Source organism: Aythya ferina, assembly GCF_964211825.1.
Source record: "Aythya ferina genome assembly, chromosome: 21".
In the NCBI taxonomy this organism is placed as follows: Eukaryota; Metazoa; Chordata; class Aves; order Anseriformes; family Anatidae; genus Aythya; species Aythya ferina.
The window spans coordinates 1,790,797-1,811,548 of NC_140319.1; the positions used below are offsets into that span (position 1 = coordinate 1,790,797).

The 20,752-nt window shown below is 40.5% G+C and overlaps 1 protein-coding gene across 5 annotated transcripts in view; it reads right to left on the reverse strand.

Moving 5' to 3' along the window:
* Nucleotides 1-20,752, reverse strand: part of UBR4 (ubiquitin protein ligase E3 component n-recognin 4) — a 77,918-nt gene that overhangs the window by 47,417 nt on the left and 9,749 nt on the right. For all 5 annotated transcript variants that reach the window (XM_084494837.1, XM_084494836.1, XM_084494835.1 and 2 more), the window contains exons 14-46: nt 20,342-20,459; nt 19,729-19,916; nt 19,014-19,173; nt 18,799-18,884; nt 17,328-17,497; nt 16,268-16,550; nt 15,542-15,674; nt 15,185-15,264; nt 14,625-14,753; nt 14,044-14,226; nt 13,682-13,804; nt 13,363-13,592; nt 12,616-12,740; nt 11,942-12,039; nt 11,657-11,814; nt 10,765-10,974; nt 9,730-9,831; nt 8,998-9,098; nt 8,284-8,482; nt 7,863-8,051; nt 7,445-7,508; nt 7,059-7,250; nt 6,386-6,456; nt 6,107-6,254; nt 5,328-5,555; nt 4,936-5,106; nt 4,643-4,825; nt 4,199-4,357; nt 3,469-3,621; nt 2,943-3,170; nt 1,924-2,081; nt 599-770; nt 259-460 (exon numbers count right to left, since the gene is read on the reverse strand). In XM_084494837.1, the coding sequence (XP_084350963.1) occupies nt 259-460; nt 599-770; nt 1,924-2,081; nt 2,943-3,170; nt 3,469-3,621; nt 4,199-4,357; nt 4,643-4,825; nt 4,936-5,106; nt 5,328-5,555; nt 6,107-6,254; nt 6,386-6,456; nt 7,059-7,250; nt 7,445-7,508; nt 7,863-8,051; nt 8,284-8,482; nt 8,998-9,098; nt 9,730-9,831; nt 10,765-10,974; nt 11,657-11,814; nt 11,942-12,039; nt 12,616-12,740; nt 13,363-13,592; nt 13,682-13,804; nt 14,044-14,226; nt 14,625-14,753; nt 15,185-15,264; nt 15,542-15,674; nt 16,268-16,550; nt 17,328-17,497; nt 18,799-18,884; nt 19,014-19,173; nt 19,729-19,916; nt 20,342-20,459 (5,194 nt within the window). The remainder of the gene's footprint in view (nt 1-258; nt 461-598; nt 771-1,923; nt 2,082-2,942; nt 3,171-3,468; nt 3,622-4,198; nt 4,358-4,642; nt 4,826-4,935; nt 5,107-5,327; nt 5,556-6,106; nt 6,255-6,385; nt 6,457-7,058; nt 7,251-7,444; nt 7,509-7,862; nt 8,052-8,283; nt 8,483-8,997; nt 9,099-9,729; nt 9,832-10,764; nt 10,975-11,656; nt 11,815-11,941; nt 12,040-12,615; nt 12,741-13,362; nt 13,593-13,681; nt 13,805-14,043; nt 14,227-14,624; nt 14,754-15,184; nt 15,265-15,541; nt 15,675-16,267; nt 16,551-17,327; nt 17,498-18,798; nt 18,885-19,013; nt 19,174-19,728; nt 19,917-20,341; nt 20,460-20,752) is intronic.

Below are 20,752 nucleotides of genomic sequence, written 5' to 3' on the forward strand. Positions count from 1 at the left end.
AGAGGCAAAGCTACGATAAAGCAACAGCAAAATGAACTTGCCTACTTTGGAAATGCCTGTGCTAGCCAGATAGCTATGTATTGTTACAGACATCAATGGGAAGATTTTACCCATACTTTAGCCAATACTTAGGCCAGCCCTGAGGTTAAATGCTAATTATCAGATATGAATGTCTTAAGTATCTACATGCTGCTGATCAATCTTCACATCTGTATTTGCCACTGCTAGCTTACATGAGATACATGAGAAGTCCCTTACTAATTGCAGCTGCCTTGCGCTTGCGAACTGGCTTCATGATGCTGATGACACTGCTAGGCTGGAGAGAGGGCTGCAGCCAGTAGGAGGTATTCTCTACATTTGCCATGTAGATCCTCAAGCTGCCATCTTCGCACAGGAGGATCATAGTCGTCCTCTGCTGCTCATTGCAGGCTGTGTGACGGATGGCCACCATGTCCTGAATCTGCAAAAGTAGGCAATGCAAGTCAAGGAAGGGACTCGACAACTGCTGTTCTTTGCATTAAAAAGTCCAGAGATCTTGTTATTGGAACAAGAAGAGACTACACCTGAAGGACCAAAAAGAAAGGGAAGTACAACAAACCTTTGCTTTGGCTGGCAAGGTTTTAATCTCCTGGATAAGAAAGGTATCTGGCTTCACCATAACCACCAGTGGAACACCTGTGGTTTGCTGAACACAGCACACCAAGCCAGGGTGGTTCATGACTTCAGACCACTGACACAATGCTGGTGAAGTCTTACTCCCACCATTTGAACTGCAAGAGATGAAGGGCAAAAAGACACTGATTTAAGAAGCAACAAGTGAAAACACACAAAAACCCACCACTGTTAAATCAGTTAAAGCTTCTTCCACAGTAGGAATTCAAATCACTGAACAACTAGGAACACAGGTACCCAGTTTATAGGTGAGAAACATGAGAAAGTGTCAAGTAGGCAAAAGGCACAAGCATTCCCATACATGGCCCTGATCTCTCAAGGAAGCCCTGAAAACTCAAGGTAAAACACTTACCTAGTAATATTTTATACCCAAAGCCAAGAATGTAATTTTAAAATGGCTTTCAGCTATCTTTTTAAAGCATGTGCTCCTGTTATCAGGTTATTATTAGGGGTACCAACAGACCACGTTGCTACATTCTAGCACAGTCTGGCACACAGGCTAAAATCCAGGTGAACACACAGTTCCATGGACACTGTTCCATGTTTCAGCACACCCAGCAGCCCTAAACAAAGACCAATGCAGTAGAATCTTTGTGACTTTGTTTACTGGAAAAAAAAAAAAAAGTTGATAAACACTAAGCCAAGCTCGACTGGGGCCAGAAAGCTCATGGAACGTGTCCCTTCCATGGGGCCCACTCAAGATAGTGGCTTTGTGTCATGCTAGCGAGGAATCTGTGGCTGAAATGCCCAGCTCAGGTTATCAGAGTAGATGACAGGACGTGTTATGTTATGAATGTGGCAAGAAAAAAGAGATTGTTTTCCTGCAAGGGAGCCTGAAAATAAGCCTTAGTATGCACAATGCACAAGGTCCACTGCAGTACTGGTGCCGAAAGGAAACAAAGGCTTCCTGCTTTGCAGCCTCCGCGAGGGAGGGTAATCCCATCGGTTCCAGCTGCCGCATGAGTCGCAGCTCCACACAGTGCAGCACGGCTGCTCGGAAGCCACCTTTCTGCTGTGAAATCCTAGTGGGAAGAGATGCACACGCATCCCGCTGCTGAAAGAGTGAGCTCTGGTTTCAAATCATCCGATACTAGGCCAAGAGCAACATGCAAATTAACAAGAAAACATCACTCAAAGAGGAACTTCACCACAGGCTTTGGCCATTTGAAACTGGGTTGTCAATTAGCAATATTTATTACTATTTATTACCAGATAGGAAAACCTCAGGGGAGCCTTGCAGCCGAGTCTCACCTCTTTATGTTAATTGGGAATAGCCTCTGCACTTCCAGACTGGCCCGGCTGATGGTGGCTGCAAAGGATTTGCCTTGACAATAACTGAAGAACAACATCTGTAGGACATGGGAGTAATACACTGACACACCACCTCCGGCTACCTGGCCATTACTGTCCTGTAGGATCAGAGAGAAAAAACAACATTTAAGATAAATATGCATCCTCCAAAACACTCTCAAGCAGTCAGGCTTTTAAGTTTCTCAACTGATCAAATTATTCCAAAAGCCCTCTCCCCACTGGTAAGAGAGAACAGCCCAAGATGACAATTTTCGAAGCTAAATTCTGTAGTGAACTCATCCATCAGATACTTCAAAGGCTTTTGAATGGGATACTGAGATTGCATACCTGTAGGCTGTAGTTAGAGCCCTCAGCTACCACATCTGTGTGCTTGAATGTTGTATGACAATCTCACATGGAGCGCTCCCCATGTTCCCAGCTCATAAAAAGAGCTTTCCTGTGGGCCTTCTTCTCATCTATTTCCCTGTTTCGGAGCAGGCTCGGGGAAAAGCACTGAGTAAAACGTGGATGGATTTTAAAAGTCACCTGTAACTTAGCATGCCCCAAGACTACAGAGCTGCTATAAACCAGCTATGGGCGAGATACAAAGTCTCACTCCATCCCTGCAGCTTCAGCAACAGTCAGTAACTTTATCCATTCTGGTTACTGCACCCCTGGAGAACCTCAGGCAGAGAACAGCACTGCTCCAAAGGCATCTCCCTGCTGAGATACCCTGCTGGGCGTAACTTCACAGCCAGGCACAGAAAAACACGCTTCATTTCCTAGATGAAAGGATCAAGGGGGTTCATTTTTAACCCCACTCCCTTTCACTGCAAGGGTATTTCTCTTAAAGGAATGCCAAGCTCATTGATCTAGATGAGGGAACTTCAAAAAAAGAAAAAAAAAAACACTTCTGCCTCCAACTGTAAGACTAATAAAGACACATTTCCTATACTACAAGAAAGAGAAGTCACCAGTACCTTTAGGTCCTCATGATTAACTTCAAGCACATTGGTGACGTAGAATGGTCCATGCTGGGCACTGCTTGCCTCTTCCATGAGCTGTGTATAGATGTACCCAGCAGAGGACATGATCACTATTATGTTCTTTCCCTCCTCATTGAAGAGGAAAGTGACGTCCCTGATTTTGGAACTGGGTAGGAGGAAATAGAACGTTGGGCTCAAGGCATCCACAGAGAGATCATAAATCTGTGGGGAGAAATCAAGAAAAGAGTTAACTGATAGGATATTAAACTTTTTTTTTTTTCCCCACAGTTCAAATGGATAAAAGTTAAGAAAGGAAATTATTATATTACAGATTATAGTTCTTTTTTTTTTTCTCTGCGTTCTTTGTCTCTGCCTTTTCTTACACTAGCCAAACACCACAAATTTACATCTTTAATTTGTTTCTAAGAATACCACCTTCTTCTACATACAACTCATACCCAGAATGTAATGCCTGAAAGAAGGCAACCACAACTCATGAGTAGGTTATGGCCAAACATACCTTCACAAAGTCTGCAGTCACAATAGCAAGCTCTGTTTGAGATCCTGGCAGCCACACAGCTTTAATGATGAAGTTTCCTGTAGCTAGTTGGGGATGAAGTACCAAATGGTCAGAGACTGATCCAGAGCTGCTGAATGTTAACACGTGGCAGTCCTGAAGTAATGAAAATAGTAGTATTAGATTAGGTCAAATATTGGAACAAAATACTTGTATCCCTATCAAGCCAAGAACAGAGTTAAAAGCTGGCATTCCTCTCAGCTTCAATAATGATTCATATAGTAGGAATTTCAAATTCCTGCACTTAACATGAGTGACACTGAAGTCAGTAAGAAAAAAAAAAAAAGGTCTAGTCCAGATGTTTCTTAGATAAAGAAGAAATCTGTGGATTTTACACTGTGAAAGCTGAATCCAAATTTGGGAGAATACCAAAAAAGGGGTCTTTGCTACAAAATACTTGTTGTTACAGACTAAGGCACTCTTGACTCCTGTCTTCAAGTTTGACCTAAAAACACTAAGAAGTATTATTTTGAGGCATTGTCCCATTTACAGCATAATTCATAGACATACCATTTCTTTTACTTCACATATCTAGTAAAGAAGTGATTCATGAGCTAGAATTAGTGACAGATCTTTGGACTTGGCTCTGAGCTAGCTCCTTAAAAGAAAAAAATACATACGGTTTTGAGATGATGTTTCCAAGGGCCTAGAAAAGGGTTAGTGAGACACTTACTTTCAGTCCACACACAGCTAAGTAGTCCTCCTTGCAGGGATTTCCAGTTAGACTCAGTACAGTAAAAGGAACAGGTGCAGAAGCAAGGCGCGTGAGTGTCAATTTCCTTTTGCTGGAGTCTGCTTGTTTCAGCAGAGCTGAGAGCTGAAGGACTGTAATCTGCAAAACAAAATGAGCTTAGTTACCCAACTTTAGGATTTGGGAGAAAACGTCATTTCTATTTCATCTCTATGACTGTGTCCTTACTGTTTTCACCACTTCTGCTGCAAAAATTCTTTTCTCTGAAAAATTAGAGGTTATTTTAAGCCATACGGTACTTGACAGAAGAACCAGATTTGAGGACAGGTGGCCCAAATCACAATTTGTTGTTCAGTGTTCTTAGGCTATTTCATTTTCCTTTACAACTCCACAGTTAGAGAGTCCTTACAGAATGAAAGAACTCACCTTGCCCTTTTCATGACTCACAGCCAGGTGCTGCCGACGTCCATGTGGGGATGACAGCACACACATCGCCACCCGTCTTAGCACATGAGCACTGATCAGCTGCCGGATCGTCTGGCCCTGATCACCACTGTAGTTCATACGGACATTCTCAAATGCACCTTCTTGGGAGCCAAGAGTTGGGACCTGAGCCATTAATAGCAGACAAAGCAGAAGAAAGTGCATCACTGACTTTTTCTGCTTAAAATCTACCCGTAATCTAATTACTGATAATAATAGCCCCTTTAGTATCATACCATCAACTGATCTGTCATTTCTACTGACTTGTCCAATGTATGCAGCTCATTGAGAGCCTGCTGGGCACGACTGCTGCTCCCCATAGCTGAGGCTTGCTGGAAGTTTATCTGAATAGCATCCATTAAGAAATTCAACATCTCCAGCACCAAAGGAGCGAAGGAGAAGTTGGCCTACAAGAAACAAATATCACAAGTGAGGCTCAAGATGCTCCTGCTGGGTCCTCAGAAGATCTGCATTTCAATAAGTTTTCAAAACCTGAAGCCGCCTCTATGATCCCTACTGTCATAAAGAAGACCCCAAAAATCAAGTACCATGACTGATAACCACCACAGTCCGCCTGAGATCCTCAACATAAACCATGAACCTTTTAACAGCTAGCTGATAATTATACCTGGGACTGCAATTCCTCTCGACAGCCCTCAACATTTCTACACAGGCTGCTCTTCTTGGGTTTTTCTTCATCAGGGCCCTTCCCCTCACTGATGGTGACCTTGGCTTTCTCTGCAGGAGAGGTGCTTGCATGTCGAATGACGCTCTCAGGCACTCTAGGCTCGCTCTGGAAGGCAGATTCCTTCATGGTAGAGCTCATACCACTGCTGGGGGTTCTCTTCACCAAAGCCTGCAGATGACACAAATGCTTAAAGTTCAAACCAGACTCAAATTCATCACTTACAAAACGAATATAGATTTCAGTGGCAACAAGATTCATGCTATTTCAAAGAAAGAATTCAATTCTCTTAAAATGCATTTTTCAAGAAATGAAAACAGTAGCCAGCATGCCACCCTCCACCCAAGTATATGAAAAGCTTTCACATTTAATATAAAATTTCTTTGTTGTTAGGGGAAAATGTGGGAAAGGTAGCATCTGACAGCTGTGTAGCTTAAGCTAACTTGCAAATGCTGTATCAGTAGGTAGAATTCCAGTAGCCACTAGGACAGAGATTTGCCAATGCACTTATTTAGTTATTTGGTGCAAAAAAAAATAAATCACCAGACAAACTGTGTATTAGGAGGCTTCATTGTAAAGCCAGAGCCTTCAGATCTTAGTACTCTTACCACGACAAAACTTACTGCAGAACATAAACCTCTGCAAAAGACTTGAAATACCACAGGAATACACAGCTTGAAATTTGACATCACAACTTGAATTTTGACATCAAGACACTTTACCAGGCAACTACCATCTTCCTTTGCTCCACAGTCACAGAAGAATGATCCATATTTGGCATAAGAAATCTCATGATCCTTATGACAAACTTTAGCGCAAACTGTGCAAACACCAACCCCATCAACCATCTTGCAAGTGTGACAGTGATACCTGCACAAAAGAAGTCAGGTGAGTTATTAAAGACAGTGTTTCAGGAATACTCTACAGACTGCATTGTTTTCTTCTCAATGGTCGGAAATATCAGGGTGAAATTCTGACCATGAGTTTGGAGAGATTCTTACCAATGTTGATTCATGAATTCTTTCTGTGTAATGGTGAAGGTACAGAGCTTATTACAAAGAGAATCTTCATCCTGTTAAGAAGAAAGATGTTTTAGTAAGGTCTTAGAACTACACAGCTTCAGTAAAGGCTCATGGTACAGAATACATTCCGCATATGTTACATGTGCATTTTAAGAACAGTGAGTTTTAGCACCACCTAGCTAAAGTAAGGCAACCGGTATATCAAACCACACAAAAATAGGAGATGGTGACGTTTTATAGGAACTAGAAAGAGTGAACTGAGAAACAGAAAACAGTGACAAATTAATATTTTGGGATGACAAAATTTCAAAAATGAGTTAACAGCTTTCTTTTCACCCAACAGTACTTAAAAGCCTAATCTAAGATGTGTACTAATACAAAAGCTAGTAACTGAACAACAAATAGGCTAGAACAAACTCATCTCACTCCATTTCTTCCTCTCCGTTTTCTATAAACACCTTTTAACATCACATAGTCATATCTAAACACAAACAACAGATATTCTCTTCCAGATTTGAGACTAAGGTTCTTCACTCTGTCCCACATTAGGAATAAATAAAAAACTCTCAATCTATAACAAACAAATCTGATCTGGAAGATGCAACATAAATCTTCATCTCATTTGCAGTATTAACTGTTGACTACCACCTACCGAATCTTCGGCTTGAGAGTCCTCCTCCTCCACTGCCAACTCTTCCACCCAATCTGAATCCACCTCAATTGCCCGTTCTTCACCATCAACAGAAAGATGACTTGGTCCTTGGCCACTGGTCTGGCTCAGTGCATTAGTGACATCAGCCAGGTAAGAAACGATATGGCATGTACACTCCAGGATAGTTACATGCTATGAAGTAGAGACATATGAAAATGAGAGGCAACGCTTATATCCCATTATAGCTGCTATAAGGCAGGAAAATATACCACACACATTCCTGACCATTTTGTTTTCAAATTCTCACTGCAATCAAAACAAGACAGCTGATACAGCTGCTGCCTAAGATTTATTCCTGCTAATTAAACAACAGCCACGTGTCTTACCTTCCCCTGCATGACGTTGGCATTCATTTTTTCTACCACATTCTTTTGAGACAGGTATTTCTTGCTGTAACACAAGACAGCAGAGAACATCATTGCTACTGTCTTTGGGAAGTATAAAGTCAGTTCCCACTAACAGCTCCAACCACTTAGCTTGCTCTAGATCAGTGACAGGAAATGTATCAATGCAGTAATTACTTAAACCATCAAGAGTGGAAAAGACAAAGAAATCACATGGTTGTTCTTAGGCTAGTTCATGTCCCACCCACTATCTCAGACACTCTGTATTCCTCCAAATAACAAATAATAAATTACAAAATAAGCATGTATCAGTAAACATACACTTCTGTCCACCAGTGATCAGAGAAGTCATTTTTAATTGATGCAAATGAATGAACAGCAGTATACCGTTTGTTCTTACCATCTGCCTAGCCAATCAACAGCAGCACCATGAAGCTGGAGGTGTCCCGCGCCTTGTCCTGCACTGGCCAAAGTTGCCATCACAACCATCAGTTCAGGAAAGCCTGTGCCATCACCATTGGCCAACATTTCCGTTGCCATTGGTATGAGAGTACTCAGCAGAACAGTGCACACGCCTTCTCCAACTTGGCTAATCAAAAAGAAGAAAGTTTCAGATGCTGCACATCACCCACTGGAAGTACAGCTAAGGCCTACATTGCAAGAGCATTGACTCAGCAATCCCTGCATGGGAAACAGCCATTCCTCCACCATTTTATTTGAAAGCTGACAAAAGGAAGCCATCAGCAACTCAATTAATTTGCACATCTAGAGAGTAAAACAAAGGAACAGTGCACAAAAGCAATGACAAAGGTGTACTTCACCTGTTTTCCCTAACGATGTAAGTTGTCAGGAGTTGCAGCAGTTGCCTGTTCTCTTGAACAATGTCCAGTTGATCTGAATCTTTGGGTGGGGACATGGTCATCCTGGTTAACCAGGCCTGGAGACGCACAGGCTCCACACAAGCCAGCTGAGCCAAAGAGCCACAAAGTCGCAACAGGCTGGGGTTAGGACTCTTCTCAGCTGATGGAGAAAATTACTAGTGAGTGACAAACAACATGTTTGAAGACGGCTTTCTCTTTTTAACTGATCCCAGTCACATAAAACATTTCCTTGGAACCGGGACCCAATTGCAAAGCAGCTGTCTTCTCTCCTACTTATGAAAGGTAATCAGCTATAACAAGCAAATATCATTTCTTCAGGATGCAGTACTTATTTCCTGACAGGCATTATAGGAACACGAGCACAAAATGCTCACCTACCAACTTCTCCTTAGACTTAAATCTCTCTCTAATGCTAAAGTTAGCTGCTACCAATATTGAAAGAAAAAATGGCCAAATAAATGTGCAGCTTAAGAGAGGAAGTGAGAAAAGAATGAGCAACATACAGAAATCACAGGAAACTATTATGCATGAAGATGTCATTCCATTTCCTTTTAGAGCTTTTCTTTCAAGCATTTTCCTATTGCAGTCTCTCTAATACAAGAACAGTAGTAAGTGGACAAAGGCATAACAGGGAAACTCAACACAATCACTTACTTAGCTGGAAGAGTTTGGTGAAGAATTTCAGTACCCTGTTGCAAAACTTCGCTGAGAGGTTTTCATTGGCTGTTGCCATCATGATCTGGACCAATTCTCCACTGTATGACGAAGGAGAAAATAAGTCAGCTTTGTAAAAGAGCACCCATTCCATTTTTTTCCCACTTGAATTTCATTATATCTGTCCTCACATTTAAGATTGGTAACTGTCTGTACTAACACTGCTCAGCAGCCAAGCCACAGAAATTGCTTTGTTGCTATGTTTCCATCATAATTACCCTTCGTAATTCTAAGCCGGGCCAATGCCTGAGAAAACCTGGGATTTTGCAAGTTGAACTGTACCATCTTACAGGCCAGATCTAGTGAGTGGCATCCCTGCCTGTGGCAGGGGAATTGGAACTAGATGATCTTTGAGGTCCCTGCCAACCCAGGCCATTCTATGATTCATGATCTCTCAAAAATCTCCTTCCAATGCCTTTCCTCTCACAAGATCCCCCATTGCTTATCACTACAAGGATTTGCTGAATATTTTACTTGGAATAACAAAGATCTAGGTGCTCTCCCACACAGAAAGTCTTTTCAAATTCCTGCATTGCTTGAAGGATATACTATCCCTATACAGTCTGTATTGTGCTGTACAAAGGTATTAATATCCCTAATGAGTCAATGGTGACAAGCTAAGAGAAAAGGGAAGAGAAAGTGCTTGCCCTATAACTTTCAAGATAATTTTACCTTTCTGAAAAGAATTCCTCCATGGCTTTTCGGGCTTGGCTACTCTCCAGCTGTTTCTCCAGATGCTGCAAGCATTCCTCTAAGATGGACTCATCCAGGCCACTGAAGATCAAAAGACACGGTGAAATAAGAATATATAAGCACAATTTCAATAATTCTGAGACAATACGTGATCAATTTTGCTAAAACAATTCTTACAAACCTTCCACTAGCTAAAAGAAGTTCTCCTTCCAAGAGACAGGAGAAAAACAATTGATTAACAAACATCGCATTAAGTCCAACAAATCTAACAAATGATCAGAAAAAACGTGGCACACACTGTAGGCCAGTTACAGTTAGAAACCTAGAATAATACAGCCCTTTCAAACACCTCACAGTACGAATGCCTCTAAATTGCCGCTCTTTTCATATTTTGTCTCTTAGTGTCACTGCACCTGTTCTCTACTGTGCTCTTCCCCACTCCACAACATATATTGCAAGTAAAATCCAATTACTTTTACATCCTCTATCAGAAGGCACAGTAGATCTTCTGAATACCTTCCATCCGGAGAGAATGAGTGTTAGAAAGATGCAGTATCATCACATCTAATAGTTTTATGTTTCAGATGATGTGCAACATTTGCACATCAAGCTTATTCTCTATATACACAGCAAGTAAGGGGTAGGAAGCATAATCAGGCTAGTTCACTATGATAAAGCAGGGATTAGCCATATAAACAACAAGAATAGAGGCAAAGGAATATAAAGCAAGACAGGTCACAGCACGTCTGATTTTGTGCTTGTATTTACACAATTTTCTATTTGCTTAAGTAAAAAAGCTATCCATATATATATGATCTATCCAGAGTTAGAAGAGATGATTAAAATCCATGCTGCCTAAACTGCAACACTGAAAATTCTGGTGAAGTGAATGAAGTGTCTTACATTTTCAGTCAACAAGTATCATAGTCTTCAACAGATAAAAAAACAAAGCTGATTTTTTTGTATTTCTGTTGCGCTGCTCAGGAAACAACAACAAGCCACACAGTCCATTACCTGTTTGGATCAGAGTGATGCGCCAGTATGTTATAGCATCCTGTGATCAATTTCTCATAAACACGTGCCAGGAATTCATCTGACTCTGCAGGACCCAAGATCCTTTCTAGAGAGTTGCTGCTTATTTCTGCCACACTCTCTGTGCTGGCCTCCAAAAGGAGGGGCAACAGGGAATGAATCACTTGTGGTGGGTTCAAATCATCTGACCAGCTTGAAAAGAAAACAATTTAATTATCTATATGGTAAAATATAGAAACGTCTTTACTGCGTAAATCTTAAATCACACCAGTAAACTGTAAGTCTGGATGGAAGTATGTGACAAAAATTCTTTTCAGAAAGCAGGGATAAATACAGTGGGTACAGCTATTTTCCCCTCTGAAATATGGTTCTCATTTGGAAAAACCTACACGTTATTTTTGCACATATACATACACCTACAGCACTCTCCTAGACAGTCACATTATCACTTATGAGGGCTTTTGGATCTGTCTGCAGTGTTGACAACTACTTTGTTTGAGACCATCTTTGTGTTAAATCCCTATGAAAAAAATAATTCTTTCACTTCACTTCCTTCTTATGCTTTGAAAAGATTGCACAACTGAATGATAACACACAATCAAACTAGATCCATATTGCCTCAACTTATACCCCAGTTTCTTCAAGTTCTCCTTCAACGGAAGGGCTAAATGTTTCTATCAGGGAGCCTATGTTTTAGGGATATCCCATCAAGAGAGAAAGGATATTTTTCATTCATTTAGAATTGTACACTTAAGGCTTAGTTCAAAATACATATCCAATTCAGTAAGTGTTCCAACCAGTCTGATGAAGACAGACATTCAGAGCAGTAGACAGACCTATACAGCAAGAACGTAATATGAAAAACATCACTTACACAATGAGATCCCCAGTAAGTCTGACCAGAGAGAGAAGGGTGTGTTTTAGGGAAGCTGCAAGAGGTAGACTTTGGCTGCAGAGAGTACCAAGGTGGGCAGCCTGAACTGCACTGATGTAGCTTTCTGCAGGGATTGTGTCATTCGCAAAGGCATTGCGCTAAGGATTGAGACAGATACATACACAAAAATATCAGAATTGTTTAGCAGAAAGACAAACTACCCATCATTCCCTGCAATTTACATAGTTGAGATTATGTCAGATCAATCCACAAGGCTGGACTCACCCATGAGCCAATGTTTGGAAACTCATTGGTATGAATGTTGTTCCATGTTTCACATAAAGTCTGCACAGCTGATGGCAAATTCTGAACAAGCGTTGGACCTGCAATCAATACAGAATCATAAGCCAGTGAGTCACGGGTCCTACTGAACAAAGAGAATGATTTTACATCACTGTTTAAAACTAGATCATGATTTAAGTAAGACACAATTCTAGCTAAGTTTGAGCTGTAGCTCCGCTGATGGCTACTTTCATGCTTTTCTACAAGCTAAAATTATCCCTGAAGTTTGCATCAGGTTTCCAGTTACTTTCACCTTATTAAAACAACAGGAAACATAGTAAAAATACGAATTCACAGCAGTCTTCAAAATACCAGCATTTCACAGTATGCCATGCCATTCCACTGGAGCATCAACATGGTTATAAAAACCATTTTAACAAGCCAGAGAAGCCCACATATTACTTTTCAAGGCTTGCCCCTCTTTTTCAGCTTTTACAACACTAAAAAGAAAAGACTTCCCAGTCAGCTGCTGACAGGTTAATACACTATCTGAACAAGGTGGTGAAGGAAAAAGAATGCATTAGCCAGCATACAGCTCTGAAACTGAATGTTGGCAGCACTGTAGAGAGCTTCACCCACAAACACACAAGGAAATTTGAACTATCCAGGACACTCACCTAAGGTATTAGACTTGGAACGGCTGGATGCAATGGCCAGGACAGCAGCATAACCTCGTAGCTTCTCTTCAGAAGGTTTGTTCTCACTGGAGCCTTCTTCAGAGAGGCTACGTAGCAAGTAAGATCTGCATTCATGAGGGAAAGGATTCATTTCAGGAAGCAGTTCTGTATTTCTTAACTAAACGTGTCAATACGGTGACACATAAAGCAAACTTCTGAAGTTCTACCCCATACTTCATGTGATACCACTAAGTGTTTTGGGCTTTTATCTCCTCTAAGCTGCTTACCAGGAAAAGTATCTGCTCAAAAGAAAAAAGCTGATTTACTTTTGCTTTCTTCTACATAGGGGCTAATGAGAGTTTAGAAGACTTCAAACTCCTAATCTAAGAATTAACACACAGACACACACACACACAAAGCCTCGATGGTCTCTCTGACAGTCTCAATAGTATGTCAGTGAAATAACCTTAAGCAGCACTATCCTAGAAAGTGGTAAGAAGAGGTTTCATCTTCAGAGAAAAACTGTTTTTGCAAACTTGCAAGAAAGTTTTGGGTGATCAGACAAGAAGTCTACTTAGAAATAAGAAACTCCATGTTATAGCTTGTGAAGCTTCTCTTTTTCTCCTTTTAAAAACAATGGACACTCTAAAGGACTTCAAACCACCTCTCTACAAAAACAACAAATAAAATGAAAAGCCCCATGCACATAAGAAACTTGTATTTCTGTTGGAGATGCTAAGGTTGTACCTTGTAAATGTAGCATAGGTGTCAATAAGCTGTAGCGTAGCAGGCAGGAGGTTCTTGGTTATCTCTGAGGACTTCTGTGGATCAGTTTCTGCAGCTAGCTTGGAAAAGTGCTCATCTAGAGAAACCTGGATCTTGGAAATTGCAGCATCAAGGGTGTAAATGGACTGTAAACTGGGAACTTCGTGCAGTTGGAGAATAGTTGTGCAGTCAATGCCACAGAAAGAAGATATCTTAAAATACAAAGCAATGGAATCGTAAGTGCAAATCATTCCATGAAAGTAGATGTTCCACGTCCACATTTGCATTCGCACCAGCTTACCTGACGAGCAAAGTATTCTTCTGCTATTTCTACATCATATTTCACTGAGCTGCACTTGCTGGAGGCCAATTCAATGAGAGAAGCAGCATGGTCAGCTTTCATGCCCTGCTTGATAAGGTGATCCTATAGATGCCAAAAAAAAAAAAAAAAAAAGACTTATCACACTTTAGAAGTGCTCTGTAATCAACACACTCCGCCATCTACTAGGCTAGAATACTACAGAAAATGCAGACAGAAGTTCCAATTTCTCACCACCACGCCCGCACAACAAAGCCCACATGTAGTAAGCATGGAAGAACAAGAGACTGACATTCTTACTATCAACAACATTATAAAGCACCACAACAATGATGAGGCCGTACCTTGATCCATGTGACGTAAGATGGGATTCGAAGACGAGAAGACCAGCGCAACGTGTGTAAAATATCACATTCACTCATTTCTGGTGTGTTTGTAGCCAACTGATTCATGTAGTTTTTGGATGGAGGCAAAATCCCTAGAATTCGCCACAGTATCAAGAAGTAGTACTGAAGTGCACAGGCTTCCTAAACAAAAGTACCGTTGGACTAATTAGTAATGGAAGATCGCAGTTTCAATCATTATACTGAAATTATCCCATCAGGGACTCTAGACTCTTGTAGATGTGCCAAATCACATCCACACACCATTCCATATTTTGCAGCAAAGTATGCAACAAAGAGTAAGAGAAGACAAGGATTACATAAAAATTGGAGTTACCAGGGAGGAACAGTAGATCTGAAACATGTTGTGAACTAAAAACCCATGAGAGATGTACCACCACTAAAAATACTACCATTACACATGGGATTTTCAAGCTCTCAATTACTTCAGCCACTATCAAGAATACCTGTTTTAAACAGCAAATCTAAAAACCTGTTATTCCTCAATATAGGCACCATTACAGCAATGCATACAGTCTTACCAGTGCAGTGACATTTTTGTTCTCCTTCCTCCTGAGTGTATCAAACTGTGACCCAGCTGCAAGTAGTGAAGTCAGGGCTGTGTAAAGCTCATCGTACTTCATAGTCCTAGAGAAAAGGACCTCACAAACCTGCACGAGATGACAAGTCAGGATCATTGCTTGCATCTGCATTTATATAGAGTCAAGATTTTCTCTAAGAATTCAGAATACACACAGACCAGAACTATGCAAAATGTAACTTCAGGAAGTTAACAGGTCAGGTACTGTCAGGTACTTCTCTTCCCAGTCAGGGTACCAACACATTGGTTCCAATGCAGCATGCATTATGCAAGCCTTCGATGACAACAAACTTATTGAGGAAACAAAACCCAGGAAAAACTACCTTGGAACAAACTGATAGGAAAGCAAAGCAACTCTAATAATCTTTCTCTTAGATGTTTCTCCATTTGGAGAAAAAATTCTGCTCTAGCTGCTTCATCAGGTTTTTCCTTCTCGTCTCTTTTCCCTGGCACTTGTCAAGTCAACACTGCCCTCTGAAGGCTTACAGTAATCCCACATACCATGCTATCTAGACGGTTCAGGTCATCTTCAGAAGCTTCTAAAGATAGGATGCAGTAGAATCTGGGCTGTGGAACTGAGTCTGGAAGGAGAGTACAGAAAATTTACAGTGAGAGTTTTAGCTTGACAGTACTGTATTATCGTCTTTATTTTGAATCACTTTGTAACATATTCCTAGAGACAATAATAATTGTCTTTAATAAAACCGTTGAAGTATAATTATATGCTTTTCTTAATCTGTTTTTAACTACGCCCATCAAAAGTAGGAAAAGGTACCCAGGCCAGGGTGTAGGAAAGGCTCTCATTTATTTGTAAAAGCAAATCTTAGAATAAAAAATTCCTTACATTTTCCTTCTTACCTGATGAACAGTGTTTAGACCAGTTTTCTTCCACCTCCTTAAAACCATGATAGAGTGGGACAGATGTTCGTCTGCTATTGTCCTGGGACCCACTCACCCAGCCAATGGGTGGAGTCAGCAAATTATATTGCACCTAAGTAAAAAAGAAAAAAAAACAACATTGCAACTTCATCATTAAGCAAGGAGACCCCAACAGTAACAAAAGAAGAAACAAAATACAAACAGCCCCAACGCTAAAACACAATCATTCTCAGCTTCCGAGGGAAGCTGAGAATGCTATCTAATGACTTTTATTCCAGAATGAGCAGCTTAAATCAATGGTCAAGCTTCCAACAGCTGAAAAAGCCACACACAAAACACTAGCATCTCATTAATGAGAACAATGCCAAAAAACAGTGACAAGCTAAAGCAATAACAATGTGTACAAGGTATTTGAAATGATGCCTATACCCAAAATACTAATGATTTTGAAAGATAAGGCAGGGCTTCCATCCTGTCCTTAGGATTTCTTTGAACAGCAGTTACATGAGAAATCTACACTCTAACTGAACCTGCCACTAGGAATCAGCAACTGTAGTTAATCATTTGTTATAACATAAAAGGTTGGTAACAGAACCAAAACTAAAGTTACTCACAGAGGCTGTGAGAGGACACCAAATGATTGCCTGCTACAGATTTTTGCTTAGTGACCAGCTGCATATTCAGAACATGATCTCAAAATCATACCTGTTCAAATAAGTAAACGGGGGCCTTGGAATATTGATGGAGCAAGTAGTCGAACACCAAGAATAGACGAGCCACAATAAGTGGCACAGAAGTTTGCTGGGTATCCATGTTTGCTGTTAGTTCCACAATTGTCTGGATACAGAGCATCATGATAGATCTGCGGCCCCTCTCGGAAAAATTGTGAAAAATAAGCAGCAGCAGCTGGAGATGTTCAACATTCAGATCTTCTGTATCGTTGGGAAGAGTCCCCTGCAAGGCATTTTGCTTCAGTGTGCCCACAAACCTGAAAACGAGAAAGTTTATGAATGACTTTTCTACTTAGAGTCATACAATCAGTTGAGATGCAGCAGACCCAAAAGATCATCAAGTCCAACCATCACCCAACACTACCGCATCCACCACTGAACCACATCCCTAAGCTCCACATGCACAGAGCTCTTAAATACCTCCAGGGATGGCGACTCCACCACTTCCCTGGGCAGCCTGTTCCAATGCCTCATCACCCTTTCTTTGAAGAAATTCTTCCTGACATCTAATCTAAACCTCCCCTGGCACAACACAGGAGAGTACATTATGTATGGGAATGAGACTATGCAAATTCTAATACCTGCATAAATTCAATTAGAGGCAAAATACATTTGATGGGAAATATGAACAATCATTTAAAAGGAGATAGAGATGCAAACTCACGTCCACAGGAAAGGCAGTCCACTACGGCTTTGAGTCAGCTAAATGAGAAGTGAGCTACTAAAAGTCTGCTGAAATAAGACATTTGTTTTTCCTTTTTTAAAAACAGCATTACTGTAGGCTATTCAGCCTCCATCCACCTAGATCCTCATTCTGATGACTGATTTCGTTCATTTCCTGCATTTTAGGTGAAAAGCTCCAGCCACACAGAAGACTGACATTCTGCTCCTCCAAGCATCACATACCCACCAGTGCTCAGACAACACACGCACGTGTGTTTGTTACGCTGGTGCCAAGGAATTTTCACTTAATAAAAAATCAGAGAGATAAGAGACGACTGACTGACTTTCAACTTAACACAAAATTATCTCACCTTTCCCAAACTTTAAGGCACTCTGGGACATCAGGATCTCCCTGCGCACTGGCTTTGTGCTGCCAAATGAGGAGAAGTCGTGAGAGCACCGACAAACTTTGAGGGTGGATGTAGAGAGGCCATGGTCCTTCAGAGAAAGGGGCAACTCCCAGCTGCTGCAGAAGTGTGTTCTAGAACAAAACAGAGACCTCTTGAAAAGAGGCAAGTCTTTCTTGCTGCTTTAATTAAAAGCAAGATCTGAATAAAGAGTGTTGCTCTCAGAGCTTGTAAAGCTGTACTGGACAGCTATATTTTTCCTATCTCAAATAGTACAGCTACTGAGGGATAACTACATTGTCATTTTGTTACTTAAAACACAACAAATTGTAAACTTCACCTCCAATGTAGAAAAAATAGCATTAATAAGTTCTACTCATTTACTGCAAAAATCGCAGCAGGAGAGATTACGCTTTGGCAGAATGATACGGGTCAGCTTGCAGAGTTTGCATTTACTCTGACTGGCACTGTTATTGTAAAAACTAGGAACTGAGTACCCCTCAAGGCTTGAAAAATCACAACAAATCAGAAGCAACTATCTGGAAGATATTGTTGTTCCTCTCCAGAAATGACAGAGCAAAAAATAAAGAGCTCAGAAAATGAAAACACTTCCTCAGATACATTAAGATCAATAGTATTGGGACCACTTTTGAAAAACAAAACAAAACAGTAGAAGTTCTTCGCTCAATGTCATTTAGTTGACTAAAAACATTCAAGTTTTACCCATCTAAACATCAAATGAGACAATTACAACACCATTCCATAGTTAAGAATTCAGAAGTAGACCGCTTCTACTGATCATAGAAATACTTGCTTCTTTTCAGATTTAGCCAAAAGTTTATACAACTGTTTTTTTGTTTGGTTTGGTTGTTTGTTTTTGGGCAGGGGATATTTTAAATACAGTAGAAAACAGTCAACAAGAAGTATAGGCAATGAATTGACTAAGTGGTAAGCAATCTCTACTTGCAGTGTTAAGCCAGGTCAGCCCATGACCTAGCAAAGAAACCTAGAGGCTACCAAGTCATCACATGAAAGCAAAGAGATTAATTTGATTCTCCTGAAATAATTTCAATGCCTTTCGTCATCAGTCCTGACAGCAAAGTAAATCTGCACGAATCTTGGCAAACACATGGATAGAGGTAAGTCTCCAAAACAAAATATACAAACTCACTTCCCCTTCAACCTTCATCACCTTCACAATTCAGTGGATTATCTGAATATTAAGCCTATATGCTGCAGGATGTTTTGTACTGGATGATTGTAAAGGTCATTCCACTTGTTGGATCCATAATATTCCAAGCTCTGTTTGCAAAAGAATATACTCTAGGGCCAAATGGAATCACAACACACTACTCTAGGTACAGAGAATCCACATAGTAGCATTAACTGACACCAACACTTCTTTATTTCACTTATATGTTCATAACAGACTTACCTGCAAGGCAGGGGACTGAAGATCTGAGGTCACTAAGGAGTGGTTGAAGTGATACAGTGCAGCAGCAAACTCCTCATCTGATGTGCCTATAATACAGGGATTGAGCCACTTAACATTATTGCTCTCCTATATTTAAGATTTCCACATGGAACTAAGAAAATATTCTATAAATCCTACTGTTTGTACTCTCTAACAGAGAAGTTCTGCTCACTCACCCTTAAGCCCATCCTTATCCACTTCTTTGATGATGCTAGCCAGTGTTGCCATGTGCTGCTCCGAAAGAGAGACACTCAGGTAGTTGCGAATGAAGTTATTCCTGGAGTTCAGCATAGAAGAAGTGATGAAGTTCAAAATGTTTGAAGCTAGGCTCAAAAACTGAAAAGAAAAAGAAAAATATACTGTAGAAACAGAAAAAAAAAATCTGAGGGAGTATGAGAAAACATTAAAAAAGCCAAAACCATCAGTAAAATAAATTGAGTTCCCTAACAACACCCCAGTTAGTGGTGTGCAGGTTTAGTTTACTTAGTGCAATGCAACTCACTGCACTTTGTGCTCCTTATCAGGACTGATTTTATAATTCTCTGAAAAATCTGCAAGTTTCTAACTTCTTGACTGAAGTATTTATTTTTATCTTTATCCAATGGAGCTGGAGCTCACAGCATTCTACCAGCAAATTAATTCACTTATAGTTCTGCCCTCATTTTGCCTCTCCCTCTGTAACCCAAACTGATACCTTCAGTCTTTGCTTCCATAGCAATAACAAATAGAAGAGTAAAGCAAACTCTTGACCTCAAAGCCTAGACAGTCACTGATTCTCTGTCAGCAGTGTACCTAAAATACCTGACATTTATCATGCTACTTGTCAACACAGCTAGCTACTGTCAAGTAAACGATGCTGCAGCACATCTGTTATTTATTATGCTCCCATACCAATTCTGGATCTTTGCGGCTGGCCAGGATGTTCCCATTCTCTCCTGCAGTCTGTTTGTTAGGGCTTTTGACTCTAGGAGAGCTCTCTAAAGGTGGTGGTGGAGGGGGTGGTGGTGGGGCCACTTTCTCTTTGCTTGGAGAGATTGTCTCTTCAAACCATTGCCCCAGGATTGGTTCACTATCATCATCTAACACAGGAGGCAAGAAAAACAAAAGCACGGTATAGTAAGCAATTGCCTTATGCAAACTATTTAGCATAGAAAAGGACTGAAGTAGAGTTTCTGTGAGCGGAGTTAAGGGATTTGCAATTTTCATTTCTCCCTTCCAATCACAGGGCTCAGCAGTTTTATAGCAGTCCAGCAGGAATTTACAAGAAGAAATAATTTCTACTCTCCTAAGAAGCAAACTGTGCCAAATTCCAGCCACTCTGGCTTAAGTTTACAGAAGAGAGTACAGTCAGCATTACTTCTGCCAACAGATCTTACAGTTTCATATTTTTAGCATTACATATCATTCCAGTCCAAGAAGACAAAAGCACAGTATCCAGGTTTCCACTACGTCTTTAAGAAAGCATAAAATCCTGACTTAAGTTACTTGCCCCAAATTCTGTTACCTTGGCTGCTGTCCTCCTCAGTGCTGCTAAAATCATCTTCATAGTAAGTATTTGAATCAGTAGAGGCACTTGCATCACTGCTCATGGAGCCCTTCCTCTGACGCTGCAAGACACAAGCCTTAGAACACCAGAATAAATTAAATTTTAGGATTATGAAAGACAAGAATTTGAAAACAAGAGCATCTTTCTAAATTTTCTCATTTTCTTCTAGTAAATTCTATTCAGTTAATTTATTAACAGTTCTTATCAACTCTTCTACCTTAAGTTAGATATCAAAATTTATAAAAATTCTGACTTTTAAAAATAAATCTGTGCCAACCTTGTAACACTTCGAGTACCAGCTTTAACATGAAAGCACCTGTTTTGAATAGTTTTTTCATCTTGCTAAATTCATAAATACCACTGTGCTTA